Source organism: Oncorhynchus gorbuscha, linkage group LG15, assembly GCF_021184085.1.
Source record: "Oncorhynchus gorbuscha isolate QuinsamMale2020 ecotype Even-year linkage group LG15, OgorEven_v1.0, whole genome shotgun sequence".
NCBI lineage: Eukaryota > Metazoa > Chordata > Actinopteri > Salmoniformes > Salmonidae > Oncorhynchus > Oncorhynchus gorbuscha.
Window position 1 is genome coordinate 23,012,152 of NC_060187.1, and position 27,947 is coordinate 23,040,098.

General features: G+C 42.1%; 1 protein-coding gene across 1 annotated transcript; it reads right to left on the reverse strand.

The window, feature by feature from the left end:
* sec16b (SEC16 homolog B, endoplasmic reticulum export factor) lies at positions 1–27,929 on the reverse strand. Its single transcript, XM_046300431.1, has 26 exons — positions 27,775–27,929; positions 27,285–27,353; positions 21,466–22,119; positions 20,380–20,471; positions 18,713–18,815; positions 18,537–18,624; positions 18,234–18,375; positions 17,843–17,994; positions 17,512–17,573; positions 17,141–17,279; positions 16,132–16,228; positions 15,021–15,166; positions 12,997–13,094; positions 11,958–12,039; positions 11,578–11,695; positions 10,812–10,923; positions 6,176–6,281; positions 5,809–5,946; positions 4,937–5,056; positions 4,336–4,420; positions 3,651–3,938; positions 3,427–3,455; positions 2,949–3,128; positions 2,404–2,508; positions 866–977; positions 1–411 (listed from the first exon to the last, which is right to left on the reverse strand). The coding sequence occupies exons 3-26, from the start codon at positions 22,077–22,079 to the stop codon at positions 404–406; spliced, it is 3,216 nt and encodes a 1,071-aa protein (XP_046156387.1). The 5' UTR covers positions 22,080–22,119; positions 27,285–27,353; positions 27,775–27,929; the 3' UTR covers positions 1–403.
* Between the last annotated feature and the right edge of the window lie 18 nt (positions 27,930–27,947).

Genomic DNA, 27,947 nt, shown 5'->3' on the forward strand with positions numbered 1-27,947 from the left:
TGTTTTCTGATTGAGAAAAATATATTCACAAAAAAGCATTGTTATAAACCATTTGTATTTCTCTGTTGTACTCATTCTGTTGTTTCAAGACTACTGAAAGGATTCTACAGCAGACCAAAGTTCAGACAATCACTCAATGATGTTCTCTATCACTCAATGGCACTAACACTCGAAGCACGAACACTATCAATGGAAGCACTATCACTATATGCCAGAGCATGTTGGGTATTTCATTACAAAATAAGCACCAGTCAAAATTCCACACTTCATGTTAGCCTAGACAAGCATACAGTTGTCATTCAGCATGAATATGTCTGGTTCAAGAGCAGCCCGACAGGAAACAATATATCGGGAGCACTACAAATATCCCACAAAAACATCAGCATCGCTCTGGAGTGGGGAATTAAACATCTGAAAAACAGGAAAAAATTGTTTGAAAAGTCTAAGTTCCAGGCTCTCCGGATGGGTTTTACATTTTAAAAGCCTTTATCTACAGAGCATAGAGCAGTTCAAAAAATGTAATGTCCCCAACATATTTCAGCATAGAGCCTTCATCAAAGTGTAGGTGAAAGAGAAAACCAGCCCAAATTTGCTTCCGGGAGAATTAGATACAGTGTTAAGTGAGCTTTGCAGCCTCCTGTCCACAACTCTGGACAGTATTGGACACTGTTCGGCACATTATTCATGCATTTCTGCAGTTCCAACATGCAGTAATCCATTAAATATCAATAGTCACCACAAATATTTTATTATCATTAATGATTTGTGTATGTGTACAGGTGTATGATGTATGGTGGGTGGTTGCAGATAAACAGAAAAGTGTTAGTCTATGTGTTGTCCAATGCATTCCGGGCCGGTTATTCACCCGCTTTCCGAGAAAAGGCGTTGATACCAGTAGATGCAGGCTGGGTAGGAAAATTGGCTGCAGGGATGTTGGTAGTGGGAGGGAAAGAAAATAGGGAAGTGGGAGGCGTCTCCTGAGGAAATACACATAAATGATGTTACATTTAACACCCAAGACCCACTAACCTAGTATTGCATAATGACGTAACCGACGAATACATACCGAGGGGCACTAAGGATTCAAATGTAGGATCTTAATTTGACCAGTATTGTCATAGCAAAATAATCCTGCAGCAACAGGATTTTAACGTTTAGTCCATAATGTTGCTTGATCGGTGGTTAGGCTATTAGCTGGACAAAAGTAGGCTAAATTAAAAGTGCAATACTGTTGATTTAACCTGTGTTAGTGCGGATTGTCAATGAATTTATATCAATGACGAAGCTCATCTGCAACAAAAGAGTGATCAAATTAAGATCCTACAGCTGTACTAAGGGGTCATCACTTGGAAAGTCAGCCACCTTACGCTGAATTCATTTTACGGCACTAGGATGCGTTAGGTTTGCTTATCTCTCCGAACCTCCAGTTTAAGGGGCATACATAGACTCAATAGCTTCTCCGTGGTGAGTTTTGAGAGTTTACTGTCATTGACACAAGGAAAGCTACTTGTTTCTGATTATGTAATCATGTATTTAAGATGTTTCTGAAAAGCTTTACTTTGACACTTGGTAGGTTATACTTTTAATTGTTAAAAACTATGTTTAACTTACAACAATTTATCAGCCAGTTAGTCTCAAACATTTTAATATACTTTTATCACTTAATAACAAAAAACAATAAAATCCTTCAAATTACTTGTGACTTGACTTATTGGCATATTTAGAGCAAGTTTTAAAAATCACTGTTTTAATCTAACTTGCATGATACAATGCTCTCAGGAAAGTAGTAGTTAAACCATTTATGACACAAATAGTTATTGTATCATTGTAACTTATGGATCGTAGTTGTACAATTCAGATGCCATGGACAACAAAATAGCTAAACTACCGTATTTATTCAGAATGTGTTGAAAACATTGCCATTAAACTGGAAATACCCTACCCTACTTAGAGCTAGTGGTTGACCGACAGCAAATACCATACCCTACTTAGAGCTAGTGGTTGACCGACAGCAAATACCATACCCTACTTAGAGCTAGTGGCTAACCTTCATTAAAAAGGTTCAATGGGTCTACATTCAAACTAAACATCGTCACCACCTCCAATGGGTCTTATGAGAAGTACAAGGAGATCAAATTCTCTCAATATCATAATAGTAATAATAGCCAAAACTGCCTTAGTGGTTAATTTGAGGAATCCTTTTCATTTTAATAGATTGTTTTCAACCAAGTTCATAATTTTCTTGCCCTTCATCATCAAATTTGTATTATGTCCATCGACATCATTTGTTGGACGGTAAACTACAAAACCTAAACTTGAGATCACTGACCTGACAGCGCATGATGTTATGTCCCCCATCTAACGGCTAGCTAAGAGTTAACAGTAGGTCTGCTTGACCCTTACCATAGTGGGAACTGGGTCAGCTGAGTCTGCATCCTGAGACGCCTTACTTTGCTCCTCTTTGGGTTTGTGTTTGAACCAGCCGCTAAACCACCCTGACTTGATGCTCTGATCAGACACAGACACACACAGAGACACAGAGAGAGAGCAAGAGAGAGAGATGGACGTACAGACAGACAGACAGACAGACAGTCAGAGAGAGAGAGAGAGAGAGAGAGAGAGAGAGAGAGAGAGAGAGAGAGAGAGAGAGAGAGAGAGAGAGAGAGAGAGAGAGAGAGAGAGAGAGAGAGAGAGAGAGAGAGAGAGAGAGAGAGGGACACACAGACAGACAGAGAGAGAGAGAGAGAGAGAGAGAGAGAGAGAGAGAGAGAGAGAGAGAGAGAGAGAGAGAGAGAGAGAGAGAGAGAGAGAGAGAGAGACGGACACAGACAGAGAGAGAGAGGGAGAGAGACGGACACAGACAGAGAGAGAGAGAGAGGCTTATTAAAACAAACTCTGGTTCTTATCTGATGCTGTCGATATGACGACAGGCATCAGGCTCCGCCCACCTGTTTTGGTTGGATTTTGTCCGGCTCTGAGGCCTTGCCCTCCTGCGTGATGGTGGCCTGGTGCCCTCCCTGCTGCCATGCCTGCTGATCTCCATAATCATTCTCCTGGCCGTAGTGCTGACCATACTGCTGACCATACTCTGCCACCGGCATCATGCCAGCATTCACTTGAACCCCTATCTGCATAGGACAGACAGATATACAGACTGTCATTTGACATCTCGATGGACACAAACAAGACACATGACCTCATCTGAGTCTCACAAATACATTTATCAAACCATTTTTTAATTTTTAATTTGTTTATTTATGTTTTACATATAAAATACAGCACCACTGACAGAAACAGCAGGTGTTCAGGAATAAATCACTGGAAATCTTTACAGAGATTAAATTTGTATGCCCCAAACGGGGGTATGTTCGTGTATATACATGTAATGTATGTTTGGTAGCAAATAAAACTCTCCTGAGCACTCACCATGCCTGGGCCAGCAGAAGGATCAGCCCCTAGAACAATACAATGAAATCAAAGCATGAGGTCCTCATTTCACAGTTAACAACAGAAACATGCAAGAAGATTAATAAAATTAGTAAAAAGGAGTTACATTAAATGAGCATGTTTCATTGTAAACCACCAGAAACAGGGTTGAATCACTAGTATGTTTGATAAATCAAAACCAGGTCCTTCATCCATTTTCTCACCTTCCCCTGCTGAAGGAGGACAGTCCAATGTAGGATGCTGAGGTGAAGACTGAGGCTGAGGCGGAGGCTGGGCAGTGTCTGTGTAGTGGTAACTGTGGTCCTGGCCTCCCACCACAAGTGGCACTGCAGGCTGAGTGTTAGAAGCAATGACTGGCAGCAGAGGCTGGGTGTTGATCTGCTGTGCCTGCACGTGCTGTTGTTGTTGCTCTTCTGCTGCTTTGTAGGAGAGGAATTTAGCATCCAGTCCCTGGTCATCTCCGCTTGCAGAAAGGTCACTGGTGTCTGATTCTACAGAGGAACCAAAGGAGTGAAGACAAAAATTACAACACTGGAGTGCGTCCCAAATAGCACCCCATTCCCTATTAAATCACTACTTTCGACCTGGGACATGGTTCAAACACTGTGCAACTGGTTGATAGGACGAGCCCTCTGGTGAGTCATCATGCAACTCTGATACATGAGACACTCCCCCCAGGTGGAATAAGAGGGTACCACGCCATACAGACACAGACACAGCAGAGAAATACTGGATGTGGCACAAATGGTGGCCGTACATCACCCAAGTGGATGAAGTGAGTTCCCCCTTACTATGTAACTGCTTTGAGCATCAAGAAAAGTGCTATATGAGTCCAATAAATTGTTATTAATTGTCCATGGAAATAATGATCTGGGACTGTAGGTTTACCTGAATACACTCTGCTCTCCTCAGGGGCCAATGGACTCCTGTCTGCTGGTGACTGGTATGTATCACTACAACCACTGCTCCCCATCTAAGCAAATAGAGATGTTTTAACCATAGCATCATAATGTGTAGAGAATGTTTTGGAAGAGACAAAAAAATACACAATTAAGATCATATGAGCCAATATAATCATTTAAGACGGTCTGGTATTGTTTGAAATATATCATTTAAATGGTACAAAGGAATTCTAATGTAGTAATAAAAATGTTACCAGTGTCTATGTAAGGTCAACCATTGTGCTGACTGAGGCAAGTTAAAATCCTGAGTCTAGTCTTGCAGCTGGGACTATAGTAAGTACTTACCACCTCAGCAACCTTGACAAAAGTGCCAACTGACATAATTTCACTCACTTGACAACCTACCAGTACCAGTGGATTATAGGCTAATATCCAATTTAGGTGAACAACAACAAAGTATAACTCTATACAAGGATATTTGTACCCAGTAAATAGGTAATCATCTCCAACACAAATAGAGGAACATGTGAAAATGTGACAGAGAGAGACACGATGAGTACAATGGTGATGCATTGTGGTGTGGTCACCTGTATGCCCTGCTGTCTGTATCTCAGCTGCTGTAGCCAGTCAGGCTCCTGTCCAGGCCTGTCGTCAGCTGTGTCACTGAGCTGTCCCATTCCCTCACACTGCTTCAGCCGCTCTGCCAGCTGGGAGGGGAGGAGACACACACAAACAGGGAAAGTGCTGAGCAAACACACACACACAGTGTTTTTAAGGCACTACTGTACATTAGTGCCTAATCTGATACCCTCTGGAACAGGTCCTTTTTGTTCAAGTTAGTTAAGAACAAATTCTTATTTACAATGGACGGCCTACCCCAGCCAAACCCAGACAACTCTGGGGCAATTGTGCGCTGCCCTATGGGACTCCCAATCACATCCGGATGTGATTCAGCCTTGATTCAAACCAGGGACTGAAGTGACACCTCTTGCACTGGGATGCAGTGCCTTAGAACACTGCGCCACTCGGGAGCTCAGGTCGTTCCTGCCCATGTAATGGTATTCATTATGACCTAAAAGGGAAAACTGATCCTAGATCAGCATTCCTACTCTGAGATGCTTTATGAACACAGGCCCTGAAGTGATAGGACACTAGAAATGCAATATGGCATAAAATGTGAGTATGATACATACAGTACAAGTCAGAGTACGCTACTTTTATAAGCTCTCCCTGCAGACTGTGTTTATCGTATGTATGGAAGTGCATAAATAGGCAGACGCTCTTATGCAAAGCAATTATGGTTAAGTGCCTTGCTCAACGGCACATTGACAGATTTTTCACCTAGTAAGTTCAGGGATTCTAACCAGCTACCGTTCGGTTACTGGCCCAACGCTCTTGACCGCTAGGCTACCTACCACCAAAGTACTATATGTCAGAGTATCATGATAAAGTGCTCTACCTTGATAAGCTCCCCCAGCAGCACCATGCTGGGCTCCTGCAGTCTGAGTAAAGACATCCCTATCACCTCACAGTAGTGGAAGGCCTGGGATGCCAGCCCAGCATCCAGCAGACGACACGCATACAGGAACTTATACACCTGGGAATGACACAACAGGTTATAACAAGACAACAACACAACAGCACAACCTACGGTAGCCACATGGAAAAAGCTAAACATAATTTCACTGTGTCCTGGACTAGATAAAGCTTAATAACAAAATACCGATGGAATCAAAACTCTGTATTGACTTATGAGTTCCAAATCTGGCAAATTATGGACGACTCATACAAGTCATAAAAAACACAAAAAAATTAATATAAACTACCTGGAAGGGGGGGATACAGAAGAATTTATCTCCAAGTCTCTGGCAGTACTCGAATAACTCTGTGCACCGAATGGCAGAATTCTGAGCAAACTCTTTGAATGGCAGACTGTAGGGGAGGAAATACATTCAGTTCTTAGCAGATGTTGTTTTTAAACATTAAAAAGTTACCATTGGGACTACTACTACTTGTTAGCTACTAGCTTCCCGGCTAAGTCTTAAAGTAACTGTCCAGTCCATATTCTGTTAACTCAGACCCAAATAATGTTGTTGACTTGTCCTATATTCGTATTTTTGGCCAAAGCATACAAATAAAATACAAAAAACCCCACTTCAAATATCCCACCTCAACCTTGTCTCAACAACACCGTTTCCTCATAGAACATGTCATTTTAAGAACCTGTATACGCCCACACCATTCTGTTGTTGGACTACGCCCACACCATTCTGTTGTTGGACTACGCCCACACCATTCTGTTGTTGGACTACGCCCACACCATTCTGTTGTTGGGCTACGCCCACACCATTCTGTTATTGGGCTACGCCCACACCATTCTGTTATTGGGCTACGCCCACACCATTCTGTTATTGGGCTACGCCCACACCATTCTGTTGTTGGGCTACGCCCACACCATTCTGTTGTTGGGCTACTCCCACACCATTCTGTTATTTGGCTACGCCCACACCATTCTGTTGTTGGGGTACGCCCACACCATTCTGTTGTTGGGGTACGCCCACACCATTCTGTTGTTGGACTACGCCCACACCATTCTGTTGTTGGACTACGCCCACACCATTCTGTTGTTGGACTACGCCCACACCATTCTGTTGTTGGGTTGGTTACGCCCACACCATTCTGTTGTTGGGCTACGCCCACACCATTCTGTTGTTGGACTACGCCCACACCATTCTGTTATTGGGTTACACTCAAACCATTCTGTTGTTGGACTACGCCCACACCATTCTGTTGTTGGACTACGCCCACACCATTCTGTTGTTGGACTACGCCCACACCATTCTGTTATTGGGTTACACTCAAACCATTCTGTTGTTGGACTACGCCCACACCATTCTGTTGTTGGACTACGCCCACACCATTCTGTTGTTGGGGTACGCTCACACCATTCTGTTGTTGGACTACGCCCACACCATTCTGTTGTTGGACTACGCCCACACCATTCTGTTGTTGGACTACGCCCACACCATTCTGTTGTTGGACTACGCCCACACCATTCTGTTGTTGGACTACGCCCACACCATTCTGTTGTTGGACTACGCCCACACCATTCTGTTGTTGGACTACGCCCACACCATTCTGTTGTTGGACTACGCCCACACCATTCTGTTGTTGGACTACGCCCACACCATTCTGTTGTTGGACTACGTCCACACCATTCTGTTGTTGGACTACGCCCACACCATTCTGTTGTTGGACTACGCCCACACCATTCTGTTGTTGGGTTACGCCCACACCATTCTGTTGTTGGGCTACGCCCACACCATTCTGTTGTTGGACTACGCCCACACCATTCTGTTATTGGGTTACACTCACACCATTCTGTTGTTGGACTACGCCCACACCATTCTGTTGTTGGACTACGCCCACACCATTCTGTTGTTGGACTACGCCCACACCATTCTGTTGTTGGGGTACGCTCACACCATTCTGTTGTTGGACTACGCCCACACCATTCTGTTGTTGGACTACGCCCACACCATTCTGTTATTGGGTTACGCTCACACCATTCTGTTGTTGGGGTACGCCCACACCATTCTGTTGTTGGACTACGCCCACACCATTCTGTTGTTGGGGTACGCTCACACCATTCTGTTATTGGGCTACGCCCACACCATTCTGTTGTTGGACTACGCCCACACCATTCTGTTATTGGGTTACGCTCACACCATTCTGTTATTGGGCTACGCCCACACCATTCTGTTGTTGGGGTACGCCCACACCATTCCAACACAGAAAAGCTGCTTTTTAACATACTTAATTAAAAACGTTTGTAAGCGAAACTATTTCACTCATATTTTTATTAATTATAAGTAATATTTAATAGAAATCTGGAAACACTAGACAGTTACTTTAAAACCATGTTAATCTCAATATCAAATGATTTCTGGGTAACAATTAACTACCTTACTGTGATTAGTTTTTAGCATTTTCGTTAAAAACAAACAGAAATGGCTTATTAGCAAGGAGTAATTTCTCAAGCAAGAATTTTGATATGACTGTCTGGGAGTGGTCTGAGAGGGGAGGGGAAAACTCTTTCCTATTGGTCTATTAACTCAGGGTTTTCACATTTTGTTATGTTACAGCCTTATTCTAACATTTATTCAATTGTTTCCCCCTCATCAATCTACTCACCATACCGCATAATGACAAAGAAAAAACAAATTAGTAGAAATGTTTGCAAATTTATTTTAAATTTAAAAACTGATATACCACATTTACATAAGTATTCAGACCCTTTACTCAGAGCTTGGTTGAAGCACCTTTGTAAGCGATTACAGCCTCAAGTCTTCTTGGGTATGACGCTAAAAGCTTGGCACACCTGTACTTGGAGAGTCTTCAATTCTTCTCTGCAGATCGTCTCAAGCTTTGTCAGGTTGGATGGGTCTCGCTGCACAGCTATTTTCAGGTCTCTATAGAGATGATAGATAGGGTTCAAGTCCGGGCTCTGGCTGGGCCACTCAAGGACATTCAGAGGCTTGTTACTCCTGCGTTGTCTTGGCTGTGTGCATAGGGTCATTGTCCTATTGGAAGGTGAACTTTCGCCCCAGACTGAGGTCCTGAGCGCTCTGGAGCAGGTTTTTATTAAGAATCTCTTTGTACTTTGCTCCGTTAAACTTTGCCTCGATCCTGACTAGTCTCCCAGTCCCTGCCGCTGAAAAACATCCCCACAGCAGGATGCTGCCACCACTGTGCTTCACTGTCGAGATAGTGCCAGGTTTCCTCCGAGGTGACGCTTGGTATTCAAGCAAAAGTGTTCAATCTTTGTCTGAGAGTCTTTAGGTGCCTTTTGGAAAACTCCAAGCGGGCTGTCATGTGCCTTTTACTGAGGAGTGGCTTCTATCTGGCCAGTCTACCATAAAATCCTGACTGGTGGAGTGCTGAAGAGATGATTGTCCTTCTGGAAGGTTCTCCCATCTCCACAGAGGAACTCTAGAGCTCTGTCAGAGTGACCATCGGGTTCTTGTTCTCCCCTGATTGCTCAGTTTGGCTGGGCGGACAGCTCTAGGAAGAATCTTGTTGGTTTCAAACTTCTTCCCTTTAAGAATGATGGAGGTCACGGTGTTCTTGCGGACCTTCAATGCTGCATAAATGTTTTGGTACCCTTTCCCCGATCTGTGCCACGACACAATCCTGTCTCAGAGCTCTACGCACAATTCCTTTGATCTCATGGGTTGGTTTTTGTTATGACATGGACAGTCTACTGTGGGACCTTATATAGACAGGTGTGTGCCTTTTCAAATCATGTCCAATCAATTGAATTTACCACAGGTGGACTCTAATCAAGTCGAGAAACATCTCAAGGATGATCAATGGAAACAGGATGCACCTGAGCTCAATTTAGAGTCTCATAACGAAGGGTCTGAGTACCTATGTAAATAAGATCTTTCTGTTTTTTATTTTTAATACATATGCAAAAAAAATCTAAAAACCTATTTTTGCTTCGTCATTATGGTGTATTGTGAGTAGATTACTGAGTTTTTAATTTTTATTTAATCAATTTTAGAATAACACTGTAATGTAACAAAATGTGGAAAAAGTCAAGGGGTCTGAATACTTTCCGAAGGCAGTGTATAAAACACAGAAAAATCTAGTTTTTGGCTGTGCTGGGCCTTTAAGTAGGACTAAGTGGTTTTCATACCAGTCATGCTACGATAGCAGCATTATGTTGTGGCATTAGTTTCCGCAATCAATAGCTATTACTTTCAAGCATATAGGGGCATCCCCCTCACATCAATACCTCCATTGTGTGTACCACTAAAAATTGGGTGCATGACGTCCCTATTCTGCTTTTCCAAAATCAGCAGCTCGTTTCCTTTCAGCATGGCAAGACTGTCACTTGTGCTCCCTCTCCGGCCTCTAGGTCACCAGGCTGCTTGTTATGGCGCACATCTGCCACCATCGTTATGCGCACCTGCGCGTCATCAGACTCACCTGGACTCCATCACTTCCCTGATTGCTTTCACAATATATGTCACTCACTTTGCTTATTCCCCAGGCGTTATTGTTTCTGTTTCAGTTTACTGTCTGTGAGTTGTTTGTGTTTTGTACATTTGTTTATTCAATTATGCACTCCCTGAACTTGCTTCCTGACACCCAGTGCACTCGTTACAAATGCATTGCTGTGCTGTTCTACTGTGAGTCCTAGAAGACACCTTGTTAAGAAAACATTACAGGGATCACCCAAATACTGATACCCCTCTTCTTCCAACACCAGGAGCTCCTTTCTATTCATGGCGTGAGATTGGTTGTGTCTCAAATGACCGTTGCTGTGCTGTTCAACAGTGAGTCCAAGAGGACATTCCCACTCGTTAGGAAGACATAAGAGTGAAAGAGGGGATCACCACCCAGAAAGTGAAAGGAGCATTAATAGAATCTGGGTCATATTACAGCTGAGTTCACCTGTTGCAGTTGCCCAGAAGCACCAGTCTTTCGGTCTTGGCTGTGTAGATGCCAAAAGGAGCGTAAGCTGTCAGATAGCAGATATGAGCAGCATGTAACAGCCCTCTGGAGGCTGGGGAGAGACAACACTAAGGTTATGTAACAAATGGCACCATATTTCCTATATAGTGCCCTATCACGGGAATTCAATGTATCACAATTCCAGTGGGTCAGAAGTTTACATACAGAAAATGATCCAGAAAATGATGCAGATCAGATTTTCTGAAATGATCCATTTTCTGGAATTGTCCAAGCTGTTTAAAGGCACAGTCAACTTAGTGTATGTAAACTTCTGACCCACTGGAATTGTGATACATTGAATTATAAGTGAAATAATCTGTCTGTAAACAATTGTTGGAAAAATGACTTGTGGCATGCACACAGTAGATGTCCTAACCAACTTGCCAAAACTATAGTTTGTTAACAAGTCATTTGTGGAGTGGTTGAAAAACAAGTTTTAATGAATCCAATCTAAGTGTATGTTAACTTCTGACTTCAACTGTATGTATGTATGTATGTATGTATGTATGTATGTATGTATGTATGTATGTATGTATGTATGTATGTATGTATGTATGTATGTATGTATGTATGTATGTATGTATGTATGTATGTATGTATGTATGTATGTATGTATGTATGTATGTATGTATGTATGTATGTATGTATGTATGTATGTATGTATGTATGTATGTATGTATGTATGTATGTATGTATGTATGTATACCTAGCGTGTCTCCCATGGTAATGATGCTCTTCTGGTGCCCGATTGGATCTCCTGTCTCATTGGACAGCATGACGGCCAGGTGAGGCTCCCAGTCTCTCCATTTGTCACTTCCACAACACTGAGGACACACACACACACAGTCAGTCTAATACCAGATTGTTATATTACAATTTGGTGCAAAATACTGTAAATGTACTGTACGTTATTAGCATAATTACCAACTACAGTACAATAAACACAACAGCCACTGAAAACATGAACTGGTCAACTACATTAAATGTGCCAAGACCAGCCCCAATTACACAAGGAAGGAAGGGCACAATAGAATAGACAACTATTGTACTGTGGTATGTTTATGTATTTATTTAGCATTGTTTTACCGTGGAAACAGCAGGAATCCTTCCAGAGAGCATTTGAAACAGGGTCTGTAGGGGGTCGTTGGGAGCTAGCTGGCCTGTAAACCTGCCATAGAGATGACCACGCCATGGAAATATTCAATATGTCATATTCAATATTTATATGTAATAGATATGAATATGTAAGGTCATTGTACATGGAAAGAATCCCTCCCCTGCATAGTTCCAGTCACTGAGTGCTGCAAATACAACCGCCCACGAAATGGAAATTCAGAATACTGAATATGTAATGTGATATTAATATGTAATTGATATGAACATGTAAGGCTACACTGTACATGGAAAAATCCACCCCTGTTCAGGGTAATATAAATAGAAAAGCTCATGTTTTTTGTTTATTGTAAAAAATAAAATAAAAAGTCAAGTAAAATATTACAAAAAATAAACGGCTACCGAAATACTGAATATGTAATGGAATATGAATATGTAACATTGCACTGTGTGCTGAGTATGTTGACAACCCCGACACTGACCGTCAGATCATGTAAGTGAGGATGTGTAGTGGCGGCAGGGTAGCCTAGTGGCGGCAGGGTAGCCTAGTGGTTAGAGCGTTGGACTAGTAACCGGAAGGTTGCGAGTTCAAACCCCCAAGCTGACAAGGTACAAATCTGTCATTCTGCCCCTGAACAGGCAGTTAACCCACTGTTCCTAGGCCGTCATTGAAAATAAGAATTTGTTCTTAACTGACTTGCCTGGTTAAATAAAGGTTAAATAAAGGTTAAATAAAGGTTAAATAAAGGTTAAATAAAGGTTAAATAAAGGTTAAAAATAAAATGAAAATTATGCCCACAGAACTGCAAACAAACTGCGTGAGGTCCAGACCAATGATCTGCCCAGAGACCAGGCATTCCTCCGTCCTCCTCACCCCAAGCTTCACTCCTCATCCCCGCAGTCTTCCCCCTATTCCTTACCCCCCCACCAACCCACTAACCTTGGATCAATAGTGGAATTATCTCTAAAAGCACTGTATTGTCTCAAAGACAATGTTGCACAATGCGCTTACCTGTTCAACACAGTGGTATAGGACCTGTTGTCCATCTTGCTGGCCAGGAACAGGGCGTGGCCCCACAGTCCACCCTTCATGGCCGACTCGAGGGCCTCCTGTGAAAGAACCATAAAGGAGGTGTGGAGGAGACGTGAGTGAGGGGCGGAGGAACCGTGGGGGAAGGCATAAGGGAGGTTTGGGGAGGCTTAGGGAGGGGTGAAGGAACAGTTTGGGGAGGCACGGGGAGGTGAAACTCTGTGAAACTCAAGCCTGAGCCTTTTTTTTTTTTCACCTGTATTTAACCAGGTAGGCCAGTTGTGAACAAGTTCTCATTTACAACTGCGAGCTGGCCAAGATAAAGCAAAAGAGTGCGACACAAACAACAACACAGAGTTACACATAAACAAACATACAGTCAGTAACACAATAGAAAATATATATATATACAGTGTGTGCAAATGAGGTATGATTAGGGAGGTAAGGCAATAAATAGGCCGTAGTGGAAAAATAATTACAATTTAGCAATTAACACTGGAGTAATAGATGTGCAGAAGATGAGTGTGCAAGTAGAGATACTGGGGTGCAAAGGAGCAAAACATATATATAACAATATGGGGATGAGGTAGTTGGATGGGCTATTTACAGATGAGCTATGTACAGGTGCAGTGATCTGTGCGCTGCTCTGGCAGCTGATGCTTAAAGTTGCAATTTGTTCCAGTCATTGGCAGCAGAGAACTGGAAGGAAAGGCAGCCAAAGCAGGAATTGGCATTGCGGGTGACCAGTGAAATATACCTGCTGGAGCGCGTGCTATGGGTGGGTGCTGCTATGGTGACCAGTGAGCTGCGATAAGGCAGGGCTTTACGTAGCAGAGGCTTATAGATGACCTGGAGCCAGTGGGTTTGCGACGAATATGAAGCGAGGGCAGCCAACGAGAGCATACAGGTCGCAGTGGTGGGTAGTATATGGGGCTTTGGTGACAAAACGGATGGCACAGTGACAGACTGCATCCAATTTCCTGAGTAGATTGTTGGAGGCTATTTTGTAAAAGACATCGCCGAAGTCAAGGATTGGTAGGATGGTCAGTTTTACGAGGGTATGTTTGGCAGCATGAGTGAAAGATGCTTTGTTGCGAAATAGGAAGCCGATTCTAGATTAAATTTTGGATTGGAGATGCTTAATGTGAGTCTGGAAGGAGAGTTTACAGTCTAACCAGACACCTAGGTATTTGTAGTCGTCCACATATCAGAACCGTCCAGAGTAGTAATGCTGGACAGGCGGGCAGGTGCGGGCAGGGATTGGTTTGAAGAGGGGGATGACCGCGGCAGCTTTCCAATCTTTGGGAATCTCAGACGATACAAAAGAGAGGTTGAACAGGCTAGTAATAGGGGTTGCAACAATTGCGGCGGGTAATTTTAGAAAGAGAGGATCCAGATTGTCTAGCCCAGCTGATTTGTAGGGGTCCAGATTTTGCAACTCTTTTAGAACATCAGCTAACTGAATTTGGGAGAAGAAGAAATGGGGGAGGCTTGGGCAAGTTGCTGTGGGTGGTGCAGGGCTGTTGACCGGGGTAGGGATAGCCAGGTGGAAAGCATGGCCAGCCGTAGAAAAATGCTTCTTGAAATTCTCAATTATTGTGGATTTATCGGTGGTGACAGTGTTTCCTAGCCTCAATGCAGTGGGCAGCTGGGAGGAGGTGCTCTTATTGTCCATGGACTTTACATTGTCCCAGAACTGAAGTATCTGGAGAAGACATGAGGTGTGGGGGAGGAGTGGGAGAGTTATGGGCGAGGCATAGGCAGGGTTGAAGGAAGTGTGAAAGAACATGGAAGAGATATGGAGAAGTTGTACAAGAACACAGGGTCAGGGGTCAGTGTTGGAGGAGTAAGAGGATAGCCCTGGTATAACATTAGTCAGACAGCTATCACTATGCTGTCTCCATGGTGCTAATCATAGACACTATCTATTAATTGCAGAATAAACAGGATATTACTTTACCATTTTAAAATATATTATTATATGTTGTTCAAGAGATCACCCTGACCTTCTTCCGTCCAGCCAGGAGAAGCTTGGTGTATCCCTGCATGTCCTTCTCTGTGGACTCAGCCGTACCGACACTAGTGGCTGTCCCTGTCAACAGATCTGCTCCATCCAAGGGGTCTGTCTCAGGACTGGGGCCCTCACTCAGGTCTATGAGGGTGATATAAAAAGTGGGGGAAAAGCTTTGTTTTTTAACTCATAGCAACATGTCCAACAGACAAAAAACAACATGTCTTCCTCAGTACGTGTGGTGTAGAGTCCTTTACCTATATACAGTGGGGCAAAAAGTATTTAGTCAGCCACCAATTGTGCAAGTTTTTGGCAAAAACTCAACTCGTCGTGTTTGGAGGACAAAGAATGGCGAGTTGCATCCAAAGAACACCATACCTACTGTGAAGCATGGGGGTGGAAACATCATGCTTTGGGTCTGTTTTTCTGCAAAGGGACCAGGACGACTGATCCGTGTAAAGGAAAGAATGAATGGGGCCATGTATCGTGAAATTTTGAGTGAAAACCTCCTTCCATCAGCAAGGACATTGAAGATGAAACGTGGCTGGGTCTTTCAGCATGACAATGATCCCAAACACACTGCCCGGGCAACGAAGGAGTGGCTTCGTAAGAAGCATTTCAAGGTCCTGGAGTGGCCTAGCCAGTCTCCAGATCTCAATCCCATAGAAAATCTTTGGAGGGAGTTGAAAGTCTGTGTTGCCCAGCAACAGCCCCAAAACATCACTGCTCTAGAGGAGATCTGCATGGAGGAATGGGCCAAAATACCAGCAACAGTGTGTGAAAACCTTGTGAAGACTTACAGAAAACGTTTGACCTCTGTCAGTGCCAACAAAGGGTATATAAGAAAGTATTGAGATAAACTTTTGTTATTGACCAAATACTTATTTTCCACCATAATTTGCAAATAAATTCATTAAAGATCCTACAATGTGATTTTCTGGATTTTTTCCCTCATTTTGTCTGTCATAGTTGAAGTGTACCTATGATGAAAATTACAGGCCTCTCTCATCTTTTTAAGTGGGAGAACTTGCACAATTGGTGGCTGACTAAATACTTTTTTGCCCCACTATATGCCATTTAGCAGACGCTTTAAAAAAAGGTTTTACCTATGAGTGTAGGGGCCTCTGATTCACTTCCCCCCGAAACACCATGGCCCTGAGAGTTCCTCATCAGCAGCTCTGCTATGTCTGAACCAACGATACGCTGAATGAATCCAGGGAGATAAAAAAGTAAGGTAATATTAGAATGAGTATGTGGGCGTATAGTTTAGTTTTGTTTTGGACCATCTTGGCCAATATTTCAATAATATTTATAATATTTCAAGAGTGCTAAGACAAAAGGGGTTCCACCTACTATAAGAGTGTGAGGAGATATGTAGTACACCTACTAGAAGAGTGTGAGGAGATATATAATACACCTACTAGAAGAGTGTGAGGAGATATATAGTACACCTACTAGAAGAGTGTGAGTACACCTACTATAAGAGTGTGAGGAGATATATAGTACACCTACTAGAAGAGTGTGAGGAGATATATAGTACACCTACTAGAAGAGTGTGAGGAGATATATAGTACACCTACTATAAGAGTGTGAGGAGATATATAGTACACCTACTAGAAGAGTGTGAGGAGATATGTAGTACACCTACTATAAGAGTGTGAGGAGATATGTAGTACACCTACTAGAAGAGTGTGAGGAGGAGATAGAAGATGTGAGGAGTACACCTACTATAAGAGTGTGAGGAGATATGTAGTACACCTACTAGAAGAAGAGTGTACACCTACTGAGGAGATGTATAGTACACCTACTAGAAGAAGAGATATATAATACACCTACTAGAAGAGTGTGAGGAGATAGTAGAGATATATAATACACCTACTAGAAGAGTGTGAGGAGGAGTACATACTAGAAGAGTGTGAGGAGATATATAGTACACCTACTAGAAGAGTGTGAGGAGATGTATAGTACACCTACTAGAAGAGTGTGAGGAGATATGTAGTACACCTACTATATGAGTGTGAGGAGATATATAGTACACCTACTAGAAGAGTGTGAGGAGATATATAGTACACCTACTAGAAGAGTGTGAGGAGATACAGTCTATAGTTCACCTACTCCATTCTGTCTGCACAGCAGTACCAGTAGATTCCAAAGGAGGGCGGCAGAGCCCTTGTCTTGTAGCTTTTCATCTTTCATGCAGGCTTCTGCCTTCTGGTGGGCAAAAGAGATGGCATCTACTTTGTGCAGGTCTTCCCTTTGAAGGAGAAAAAATGCCAGTTGAAAGAAATACACACATAATACTAATAACCGCCATTATGACAGTAAACCTTTGTTGTTGTCAATCCATTTTGTGTGTTTTTACTCTCTCTCGGACAGTTTAATGTAGTTATTTGGTCAGTGTCTCCTACTTTGCATGCATAGACAATACATCATCACATACAGAGTAGCATGGATGTTTGGATATTGTGTTTAAGAGTGTAAAATACCTAGCCAGGGGCCCAGGAAATTCTCTCATGTCCTGCTGCTCCTGTGTTTCCCCCAGAATGATCTGCAGACAGAACATACAAACAGCCTCTCAGTAACACATTAACAGAAACTTCTCACACACCTGCTCAATGCTGATAAAAACAGCTCAACAGTTCCGCAAAACCGAAACTAATAGCCTAGTAATTTAGCCATTCCTTGATGATTACTCTATTCACTACAATGATTGTGGCCTTTCCTTCCTGCTAGTTCACCACAACAATTCTGCCATGTAGATATATACTACTATTCTCCGTACTGATTCTGTTCTGCTCCTTTAACCTAGAACTATACCTCGAGACTGTGTAGTTCCACCTTCCCTGGGTCTCCCTGCATGGCCAGACCAGGACTGACCCGGATCAACTGTCCGGCTGGACCAAAGCTGACCAGAGCATGGGGCAAAGTGTATTTCAGAGGGGCAGTCACCTGGGGAATAGCTGCATACTCTAAGGAGAGAACATGCATTATTATCATTAATAATATTAGCACTTTCATGGGAGATATTCATTGTGCTGTAATGAGTGTTCATTAGACTTGAGGATGGCAAGTTAGCCTCATTGTGCTCTCTTGTCATTAGCGGAATACAACCAACCCTACAGAGAAGAGCATGACAGAATGTGACCCCTGTTTCTAAGAGACAGACCTATAGTATCTGGGCAGAGATTACATGTAAGTCAATGATTACCTGTGTCTGCTGTGCTCCAGGTGGTTTGTGGGGCAGGGTCAGTCTGTTCAGCATCGTTGATGTACTGGCTCAACTCATAGCTACTGGAGGACAAGCCTGAGGCCTTGGAGATGGCCAGAGCCCCTTCGGCATAAGAGCAGTCCTGGAAAACAAAATCAGTCAAATCAAGATAGGAGAATGGTCAGGGATGGAGAACATCATACGACCAAGGTCCCAGAGTAAATATTCAAACAGCAACACAGATCTGTATCTTTGTCATAAGAAATGTATATAAATGATTAATCATAATATTTAGATGTTTACATCTCTACCAGCATCCCCATTCTCTTTAGAACGATCTTCATCAGAGCCTCTGAAGTCATGCTGAGAGCTCGCTCTTCGCTGGTCATACCTGAAAAGTAATTAGAAGAAGAAGATAGGGTTGAATTCATGCCCTTCAATGAAAGGAATATCATGAATCTCACTTCTTTCTGTCTAACCTTTGTTGTTCTGGGTAGCCACTGCCAGTCTGGTCCTGCTCATATCTCCTCTCCTGATACTGGTCAGACCTCCACTGTTCCTGGGGAGGCCATTGACCTGCATCTGGATCATGTCAATTACAGATAATTGTATCAATCATGTTGCTTTACTTGCACATAGTTATTGTTTCGTTTCTTTACACATTAATTACTTGTGTACTGTGGTGCATATGTTGAAATAAAATAACATGTTATTGGTCGCGTACACACGTTATCGTAGGTGCAGCGAAATGTTTATATTTCTAGCTCACCTAACAATACACACAAATCCCCAAAAATCTAAGAAAGGAATTAAGAAATATCAGAATGAGCAATGTCAGAGTCCGGAACATGAATATATATGTATATGATTATGTGTATAGACAGTATGGACAGTATATGAATAGATAAGGTGTGTACAGCCGTAGTTATATACGATGAGCCATGACTAGAATACAGTATATACATATGAAGTGGGTAAAACAGTATGTAAACATTATTAAAGTGACCAGTGTTCAATGACTATGTACATAGGGCAGCAGTCTCTAAGTTGCAGGGTAGAGTACCGGGTGGTAGCCGGCTAGTAACAGTGACTAAGTTTTGGGCAGGGTACTGGGCAGAGGCCGGCTAGTGGTGACTATTTAAAAGCCCGACTGCCTAGAGATAGAAGCTGTTTTTCAGTCTCTCAATCCCAGCTTTGATGCACCTGTACTTTCACCGACTTCTAGATGGTAGCGGGGTGAAGATGCCATGGCTCAGGTGGCCAAGGTCCTTGATGATCTTCTTGGCCTTCCTGTGTCATGGAGGACAGGCACTGTGCCCCCAGTGATGTTGGGCTGAACGCATCACCCTCTGGAGAGCCCTATGGTTACGGACGGTGCAATTTTCGTACCAGGCGGTGATACAGCCCAACAGGATGCTCTCAATGGTGCATCTGTAGAAGTCTGTGAGTGTCTTCAGCCTCCTGAGGTTGAAGAGGCATTGTTGCGCCTTCTTAACTACACTCTCTGTGTGGAAGGACCATTTCAGGTTGTCAGTGATGTGCACACCAAGGAACTTGAATCTTTTCACCCTCTGCACTGCAGCTCTGTGCTCTCTCTGCTGTCTCCTGAAGACCACGATCAGCTCCTTTGTTTCAGTTAACATATTTTTCTGGCACCACTCTGCCAGGGCCCTCACCTATTACTTGTAGGCTGTCTCGTCATTGTTGGTAATCAGGCCTACTACTGTTGTGTCGTCTGCAAACTTGATGACTGAGTTGCTGACGTGCGTGGCCACGCAGTCATGGGTTAACAAACAAGGAGTACAGGAGGGGGCTGAGCAAGCACCCTTGTGGGGCCCCCATGTTGAGGATCAGCATAGCGGAGGTGTTGTTGCCATTTTAGCAGACACTCTTATCCAGTGTGACTTACAAAAGCAATTACGGTTAAGTGCCTTGCTCAAGGTGACGCTGACTAGGTGAAACATCTGTCAACTCAGGGGTTCAAACCAGCAACCTTTCGGTTACTGTCCCAACATTCTTAAGCATTAGGCTACCTGCCACCCTTTTTATAACTCTGATAATATCTTAAGTTGCTTGGCAAGCAGGGGTGCAATAGTTGAGTAATATAATCCATCAGTGTAATCCACTGATAACAATATGTCAGTACCTGGGTAATGTCCTTTGTAATAGCCCTGGTCATAGTAGCCATAGTCCTGACTATGGTCCCAGTGAATCTGGGGTGGGTAGTCATATGCTTGCCTGTAAACAATAAGATAATATAAAGATATCATAGAACCATTTCTGATCATATAAAGATGATTCATTTATTAAAAACTGTATCTTACATGCTGACCACACCACTCGAGTTGCAAAATACATTTACACATACATATTATTCAATCATTGCAAGCCACACTGCTTGCGTGTGTAAATGAGCATCTACGTAGCCAGGTGCTAAAATAGAACTTGGTTCTATTTGTGACACTTGACGCGCTGCAAGTCCCGCCTCTCCCAACTCCTCATTGTTTTTTTAGGACTATATACCCAGGTGCCATCTCATTGGTTTTTAGGAGAATATACCCACGTGGGTGATTGAAAGATGAACTGAGGTCCACACTCCAGTCGAGTTGGTATTGGTAATGCACCTTAAAGTTGGTTGCCAACCGCCATATAAAGTCCAAAGAAGCTTGAAGGAGGAGAGATTACTAGAAACAAACTTGGTTTACCCTTTTATCTGTGGATTAATTGTCAGAGTAGAGGACCTTGTGCATTTCTGGTAAAATAACAACCCTGGGCAAATGATCTAGCAACAGCAAGCTATCTAGCTAAATAGGACAAGCTAGCTAGCTAAATTGCCATATATGTTTAATGCTTTTCAACCTGTCCCCAAATGAATATAGTTGATTCAGAGTTAGTTTTGATATTTCAACCTGCGTGTCCTGATCACGTCTGGTGTGGGTGGACAAAATCAACATTGGCACGATGGCGGAGGCATGCGCAGGCGGTCTGGTCAGCATGTTAAGGTCCACATATTAAAAAGCTGGCATTTCACAAGTGTCACCACCAAACCACAACAAATAATACTGAGAAATCCAGTAGTTTAACATTTCCCTCAATGAATAGTGGACAGTTACAGTTACAGTCATTTTTTTTCTTTTTTAAATACTTTATTTGTATGTTTTCAAATTGAGACATAGAGACATTGACATTTGACAATAATATAATAAGTAACAGTCAGTTTCTGTGTACAAACCTTGAGTGGGGTCTGGAGTGTTGTGGCTCTGGTCTGATGTAACTCATCGTGGAATGGGGTCTGTCGTAAGCTGTTCTGGAGTGGGGAGTGCTGTAAGAGAACTCTAGAGGTGGTCTGGAAGGGGGAGGGCTGGTGAGGTAGACCCTGTAGCGAGGGTCCTGGTGGGACCACTGCCTCTCCCTCTCCCTGGGGTCCGGTGGTGGTGGGTAGTGCCCAGTGATAGCGTCCCCAACATTTGGTGGTGGTGGGTAGTGCCCGGGTCCAGTCCCCTGGTGAGGGTGAGCAGGCCTATGGTAGTCCTCTCTCTCCCTGGGGTCCGGTGGTGGTGGGTAGTGCCCGGGTCCAGTCCCCTGGTGAGGGTGAGCAGGTCTATGGTAGTCCTCTCTCTCCCTGGGGTCCGGTGGTGGTGGGTAGTGCCCAGGTCCAGTCCCCTGGTGAGGGTGAGCAGGCCTATGGTAGTCCTCTCTCTCCCTGGGGTCCGGTGGTGGTGGGTAGTGCCCCGGTTCAGTCCCCTGGTGAGGGTGAGCAGGCCTATGGTAGTCCTCTCTCTCCCTGGGTCTCTGTGGGTGACGACCAGGGCCTGGCTCGGTCCAGTGGGGACTTCTGTGGTCCATGATGACCACTCTTTATGTTGAGAGGAGAATGCTTCAGTACCTGAGAAGAATAATGGATCATCAGTACTTTCACATGAAAAGGATTGGTAGAGCTATCTGAGGAAGATCTCGGGAGCATTACAATCAATTAAGGACAGATCAAAATTTACTTGGGTGGAAGGCTGGTCCAAAATAGGGGAAGGTTGCCAAACTTTTTTTTTGTTGCTTTGGGGAGGGTAGTGCCTTTTTGGTGTATCACTGAGCAGTAAAGATCAGTCAAGACATGCAGCTCAAAAAGCTCCCCTATTGATCTCTAAATTGACTATATAGCAGATGCCCCTCTTCACATTTCTCAAAATAGTAAAAAAAATATAGTAATAATTTTATTCATTTAATTCATATGAAAATATTATTTTTAAACAATTATTTTTGACAAATTGAATGATGTACTTCGCAATTGTAATAGTTTGGTTAAATTGTGCTGAATTTAATCATAGGAATTAAAATAATAATTTGTGAATTGCAAACAGTAGCTAGGTTTTCATCCAATTGGTGACAGATTCAAACATCTGCAGAAAAACTATTTGCACATTTTCCCACCAGAGATGTTTCCATCAAATTGACTTGTTGCAGATGAAAGGCTGTGCATGATGACAGAGTGCACATAAAACTGACTTTTGCAGTTAAATTCCCATGTACCGAATAAAAAATAAAGTAAAATGTGTTTCCATCGTATTTTCAAGTCTACTGATTGTTTTCTCACAATTATTTGTTGTTATATAGTGAGTTTGCTCACTCTGGTATTGGCATGTGTGCTCTAGCCAGCCAACAGGGCGCAGGGCGCAGGGCCGCAGGGCGCAGGTGCGCAGGGCCGCAGGGCGCAGATTGGGTGCTGTTGGCTAGAGTGCACGTATAGCCTACATTATGAGATTATTATGGGCAAAAGACCAAGATTATTTTTATTTGTCAAATGGCAGACAAGCATTGATCATCACATCACCAGAATAAGACCCTCAATATTTTTTGGAAAGGAGCATCAAGCTCGTCACCTTGCACTTTCACCACCCTGTGAAGTTTTCATAATTTGTTTAATCTGTAGCCTAATAAACTGCATGCTTTCCCAGACGAGTCATGGTGGGAGGACAACACTACATGTCATCCCGTGACTCCAAGTTTACTTCGATATGAGGGTTATTATATCAATATTTCAACATAAAAGCATTTCCACCGACATTTCAAGCACAATTCATTTTACCAACAGAAAAAGATCCCACTTTTTCTAGTGTACTTTGTTTTGTCGACATTTGGCAAGTTTCCATCCGGCTCGTCATGACATTTTTTTATTCAACATGCATTTTGTTCGCGTAAAAAGGAGGAGGGGGCAGTGTTGCAAACCTTGCTATGAGCCACGTTACAAATCCAAGCAGGTGGGTTAATCCTATTGGTATGATGCGTAGGGTGTTTGTCTTTCACACCAGCGACCCAAATTGTAATCTCGACAGATTTTAAGGTCTAGAAAGGAACAGTAGAGGACAGTCTGGCTGTATTTTAACTTCTGATACGCTGCCTGTTACCGATCATCCTTCTCCCAAATTGTCCTATATGTGCCGACACATAGGGATTACTGTTCTCCTAGCAGCAGGATATTATGATGGCAGAACAATCGCATATGTTTTTCCTCAAAATAAGAATCCCCCTGCAAAGACACACTGAATTGAGGGAATATTGATTTTCTTTAGCACTCTCGTGCAGTGCGTCAGCCTCCTGTCCAATCGGAGAGGCTATTCCTCGACCTAGAACCCAATGCTTCAATATAGCCTAAATATTTGTAGTTTAACTTTTTTAAAGTATTACCTTTTCTGTGTGGCATAAACACAACCAGTTAAACACAACCAGCTTATAGAGAGATACGTTTTCTACCTGTCTCAGCTAAAGTGGGGAGGGAAATACTCAGTCGAGTGTCTACTTACGAATGATGTGTAGTTTTGGAGGGGGACTGTGTTATAGACATATGCATTTGTCCTGCATGTTATATTAATCCCAAAACAATAACTGAATGTACTGTTGTTGTGTTGAATATCAGTTGTAAAGATAAACACTTTGACACTTCGTTATCTTACTATGTTTTCTTCCAGTGTGACAAAAATGGAAACAAAGTCAAAGACACAATGTAAACAATGATGGACTGACATACCTGTTAACGACCTCGATCAACCTAATGGTGATGGTAATGGGCCATCTAACACATTTAAATCAGCCCAAGGCCAGCTTTGACACGTGCCAAATATGTTTTACGTAGTATCGTAGTAAAATCATGTTGCTATATATTTATTTCAACCCAGTTATGCATAGCCTTTCAAACATTTTCTTAAACCCACTTTGGTCGCAATTGTCATTTGTGAGAAAATACAAGGGATTATTAAAATATTAATCCGGTGTTTTTATGTTAAATGGTTTTTACATTTTTCAGACTTGTGATGTATATAAAGTGCAATTATGTAATGAAAACTCAAAATGTAATACATTTCAGCTCTATATCTGACATGGTACAGGTGTCTTCTTTTTTAAGACCATAACCATGTGTGTGAGGTGTATACTTTTGTTTCAAAGGAGATTTGTTTAAGACGACCAAGAAACACTCGGTGTGACCCTTATTTAACCCACTTCAGTAAAAGGTTAAGCAATGACTACAACTGGTTCAATGACCGAATACTTGAGGGGTACAATGGTCTTTTGAAGTCGCATCTCAAGGAACAATATGCGTTAACGTCCCCTGTGTCTTTTGCGCGTCAGGAATTACAGTCTTTTCTGTGTGAACAAAGAGGTTATGCCACATGTGCCTGGAACGGTGAACAATTGGTGGCATTTTGAGCACGTGATATTGCCTGTGAACGTAAAGTCACATTAGACAGTTATAGTCATAGATATGCAACACCTTCCTAATATCATTTAGTTGGGGCATGAATGAAAGCGTTCCACAGGGATGCTGGCCCATGTTGACTCCAATACTTCCCACTGTTGTGTCAAGTTGGCTGGATGTTCTTTGGATGGTGGACCATTCGTAATACACACTGAAAACGGTTGAGCGCTCAAAGACATCCAACATTTTTTGTCTTTCCCCATTCACCCTCTGAATGGCACATACACAATCCATGTCCATTGTCTCAAGGCCTAAACATCTTTATTTAACCTTTCTCCTCCCCTTCATTAACAGGTGCCATCAATAAGGGATCATAGCTTTCACCTACAGTAGAGTCACCTGGTCAAACTATGTCATGGAAAGAGCAGGTGTTCCTAATGTTTTGTGTACTCTGTGTATTTAGTAGCAGTAATTGCATTACATTAAATGTTAAAATGATGGATTCCTTAAGTCAGAAAGAACGAGAACTAAAGGATACACTACTTCTACTTCAGAAATACCTGGCATTAGAGTATCTGGCAATGCATGGCGTTGGAGTAGAAAGTTCTCATCGGTGTCCCTATTTTAAAAAACAAGTCAGCTGGTAGTAGTTGTGGTGTTTATGTGTGCTTATTCTCATAAACAGTCTTATTAGAGGGAAAGTTCTCATCGGTGTCCCTATTTGAAAAAACAAGTCAAATGGTAGTAGTTGTGGTGTTTATGTGTGCTTATTCTCATAAACAGTCTTATTAGAGGGAAACGTGACTACGCTTTGTCACAATGGCATGCAAGAGAATGTTTTATATGACTGATGAGAGAAATTACAACGTAAAACATTTTAAACTCTACAGAAAATGCCTTTGCTGACCTTGATAGATAATCATCACATATCTGTTGTATGTATTATCATGCAATCTTGTCTCTGATAATGGTTTTGAAAACTTGGCTAATAGGCCTTTACTGTATACTGCTAACATTGATAGAGATGAAAAACATAGAGGCATATAACTTGTAAATAATGTTCTCCATTGTTGTTCTGAAAGCTTGATTTTACTGTATTCTGTTAGCCTTGTAGCCTTGTTGTCTCATGTAACGCATTTTAAACTCTACAAAAGTGCCTTTTCTGACCTTAATCAATAATCATTACAATATAGCTTGTAAATAATCTTGTCTCTTTTATAATTTGTAAAACTATTTAATAGGCTTAATAACCTTCATAGATAAGCAGCACATATTGGCCTTCAACTTGTAAATCATTTTCTCCATTGCTGTTTAGAAAGTGTGATTATACTGTTTCCTAATAGCCGGGTTAACATTCATTACATTTAACATGTAAAAAAAATAGATTTGAATTTTGATAAAATAGTGTTGCTTTTGTGTGTTTTTTTTGTTGTTGTCTGTATTGACGTCAGGACCATGGATAGCACCAGATCATTTAAAGCTGTGTTGCTGGAGATGTATGACACAGTCCCCCTCCAAAACTACACATATTTGGTTAGTAGAGACCCTACTGAGTATTTCCCACCCCACTTTAGCTGAGACAGGTAAAAAAGTTCTCTCTCGACAACCCAATATGTATCCCATGTACAGTATTACAGTGCATTGCATTGGAAAGGGGTGGAGAACAAAGTGCTGTTGCATATGTAGGACACAGTACCCCTCCAAAACTACACATATTTGGTTATTAGAGACCCTACTGAGTATTTTCCACTTTGCTATAGCTGAGACAGGTAGAAAAGTTATCTCTACAGACTAATATTTTCAACATAGCAGTGCCAACATAGTACTTTTTTCATTAATGGTAAAAATATTTGTAAAACCATATTTGTTATTTGTTTTAATAAATTACTCATTGCATTTTCTTGTTGGCAAAATAAAAAAGTGGCCATTGATTAAAAATACATATATTTTGAATGAGTTATCCACATTGCAATGTTTTGAAATGTGGGCTTTAATTTTGAAGGTTAGCTCATTACCATACAAACTTGACATCCTCATTTGTGCTTCTGGCAGAATACTAGTGCTACATGGTTAGGCTAATTTAGACCATAATATAGCAATGTTCACATTTGGTCAATATCAAGTGTAGCCTACAGATAATAAAATAAAAGCCTGTGAAGGGCATTTTTCCTTTGTCTAAAGGAGAGATATCTTGAAATTGAGATTGAGAACCTATTTTCGAGAGAGAAATGTCAATCTTCATTTCTGCAACATAAACCAACAAGGCTATAGCTACCTACCAATACATTCATGCACACGTACTTTGTCTTTCCTTGACAGCTCCTTAACAAAAAAAGACCAAATATATTTGTAAAGTTCAAACTTACTGTTCACATCTGTTCAAAGCGCTTCCACCCAGCCAGTCGCAGTCAAAGTTCATCTGCCACATAATTTCACTGGAAAAGAAACACACAAGATGAAATAAACCGAAATTGACAGATAAAGTTCTCAGGGGTACAAAGTTCAACAGTCCAAATGATCCGGTAAATAAAAGCATGGCGTAAGCGAGGTATTTGCATTGGATAACAAGGGCCAAATTGCCCTTGCCTTTGTGTACATGTAAAATTGTTTCATATATATATATATATATATATAATAAAAGTTTCATTGATAGAAAAAATATATATAAAATATTGTACCCATCTATCAAAATGTATTTCTAAACAAATGTCTAATCTGTGGCCCCGACAAAATCCCGATGCACGTTGTTCAAACAATTTAGTAAACATATATTGGCACACACCCTTGACAGCAGAACCGTTGTAATAAACATGAAATTACTTTTAAGAAGAGATTAGGCTACTTTGAATTACTTACATCATGTCTCTATTTCTATCATTTGCGATGTTTTGTGTCTGTGAAAGATAACTGTATCCATTTCCATTGTTTACATGTTTCATTTGATGTGGATGTCTGGACATGCCACGTTGCGTTGAACCCCGGGCCGTTGACAGTGGAAATGGGAAAAAACAACCACCAGCGCATACCAT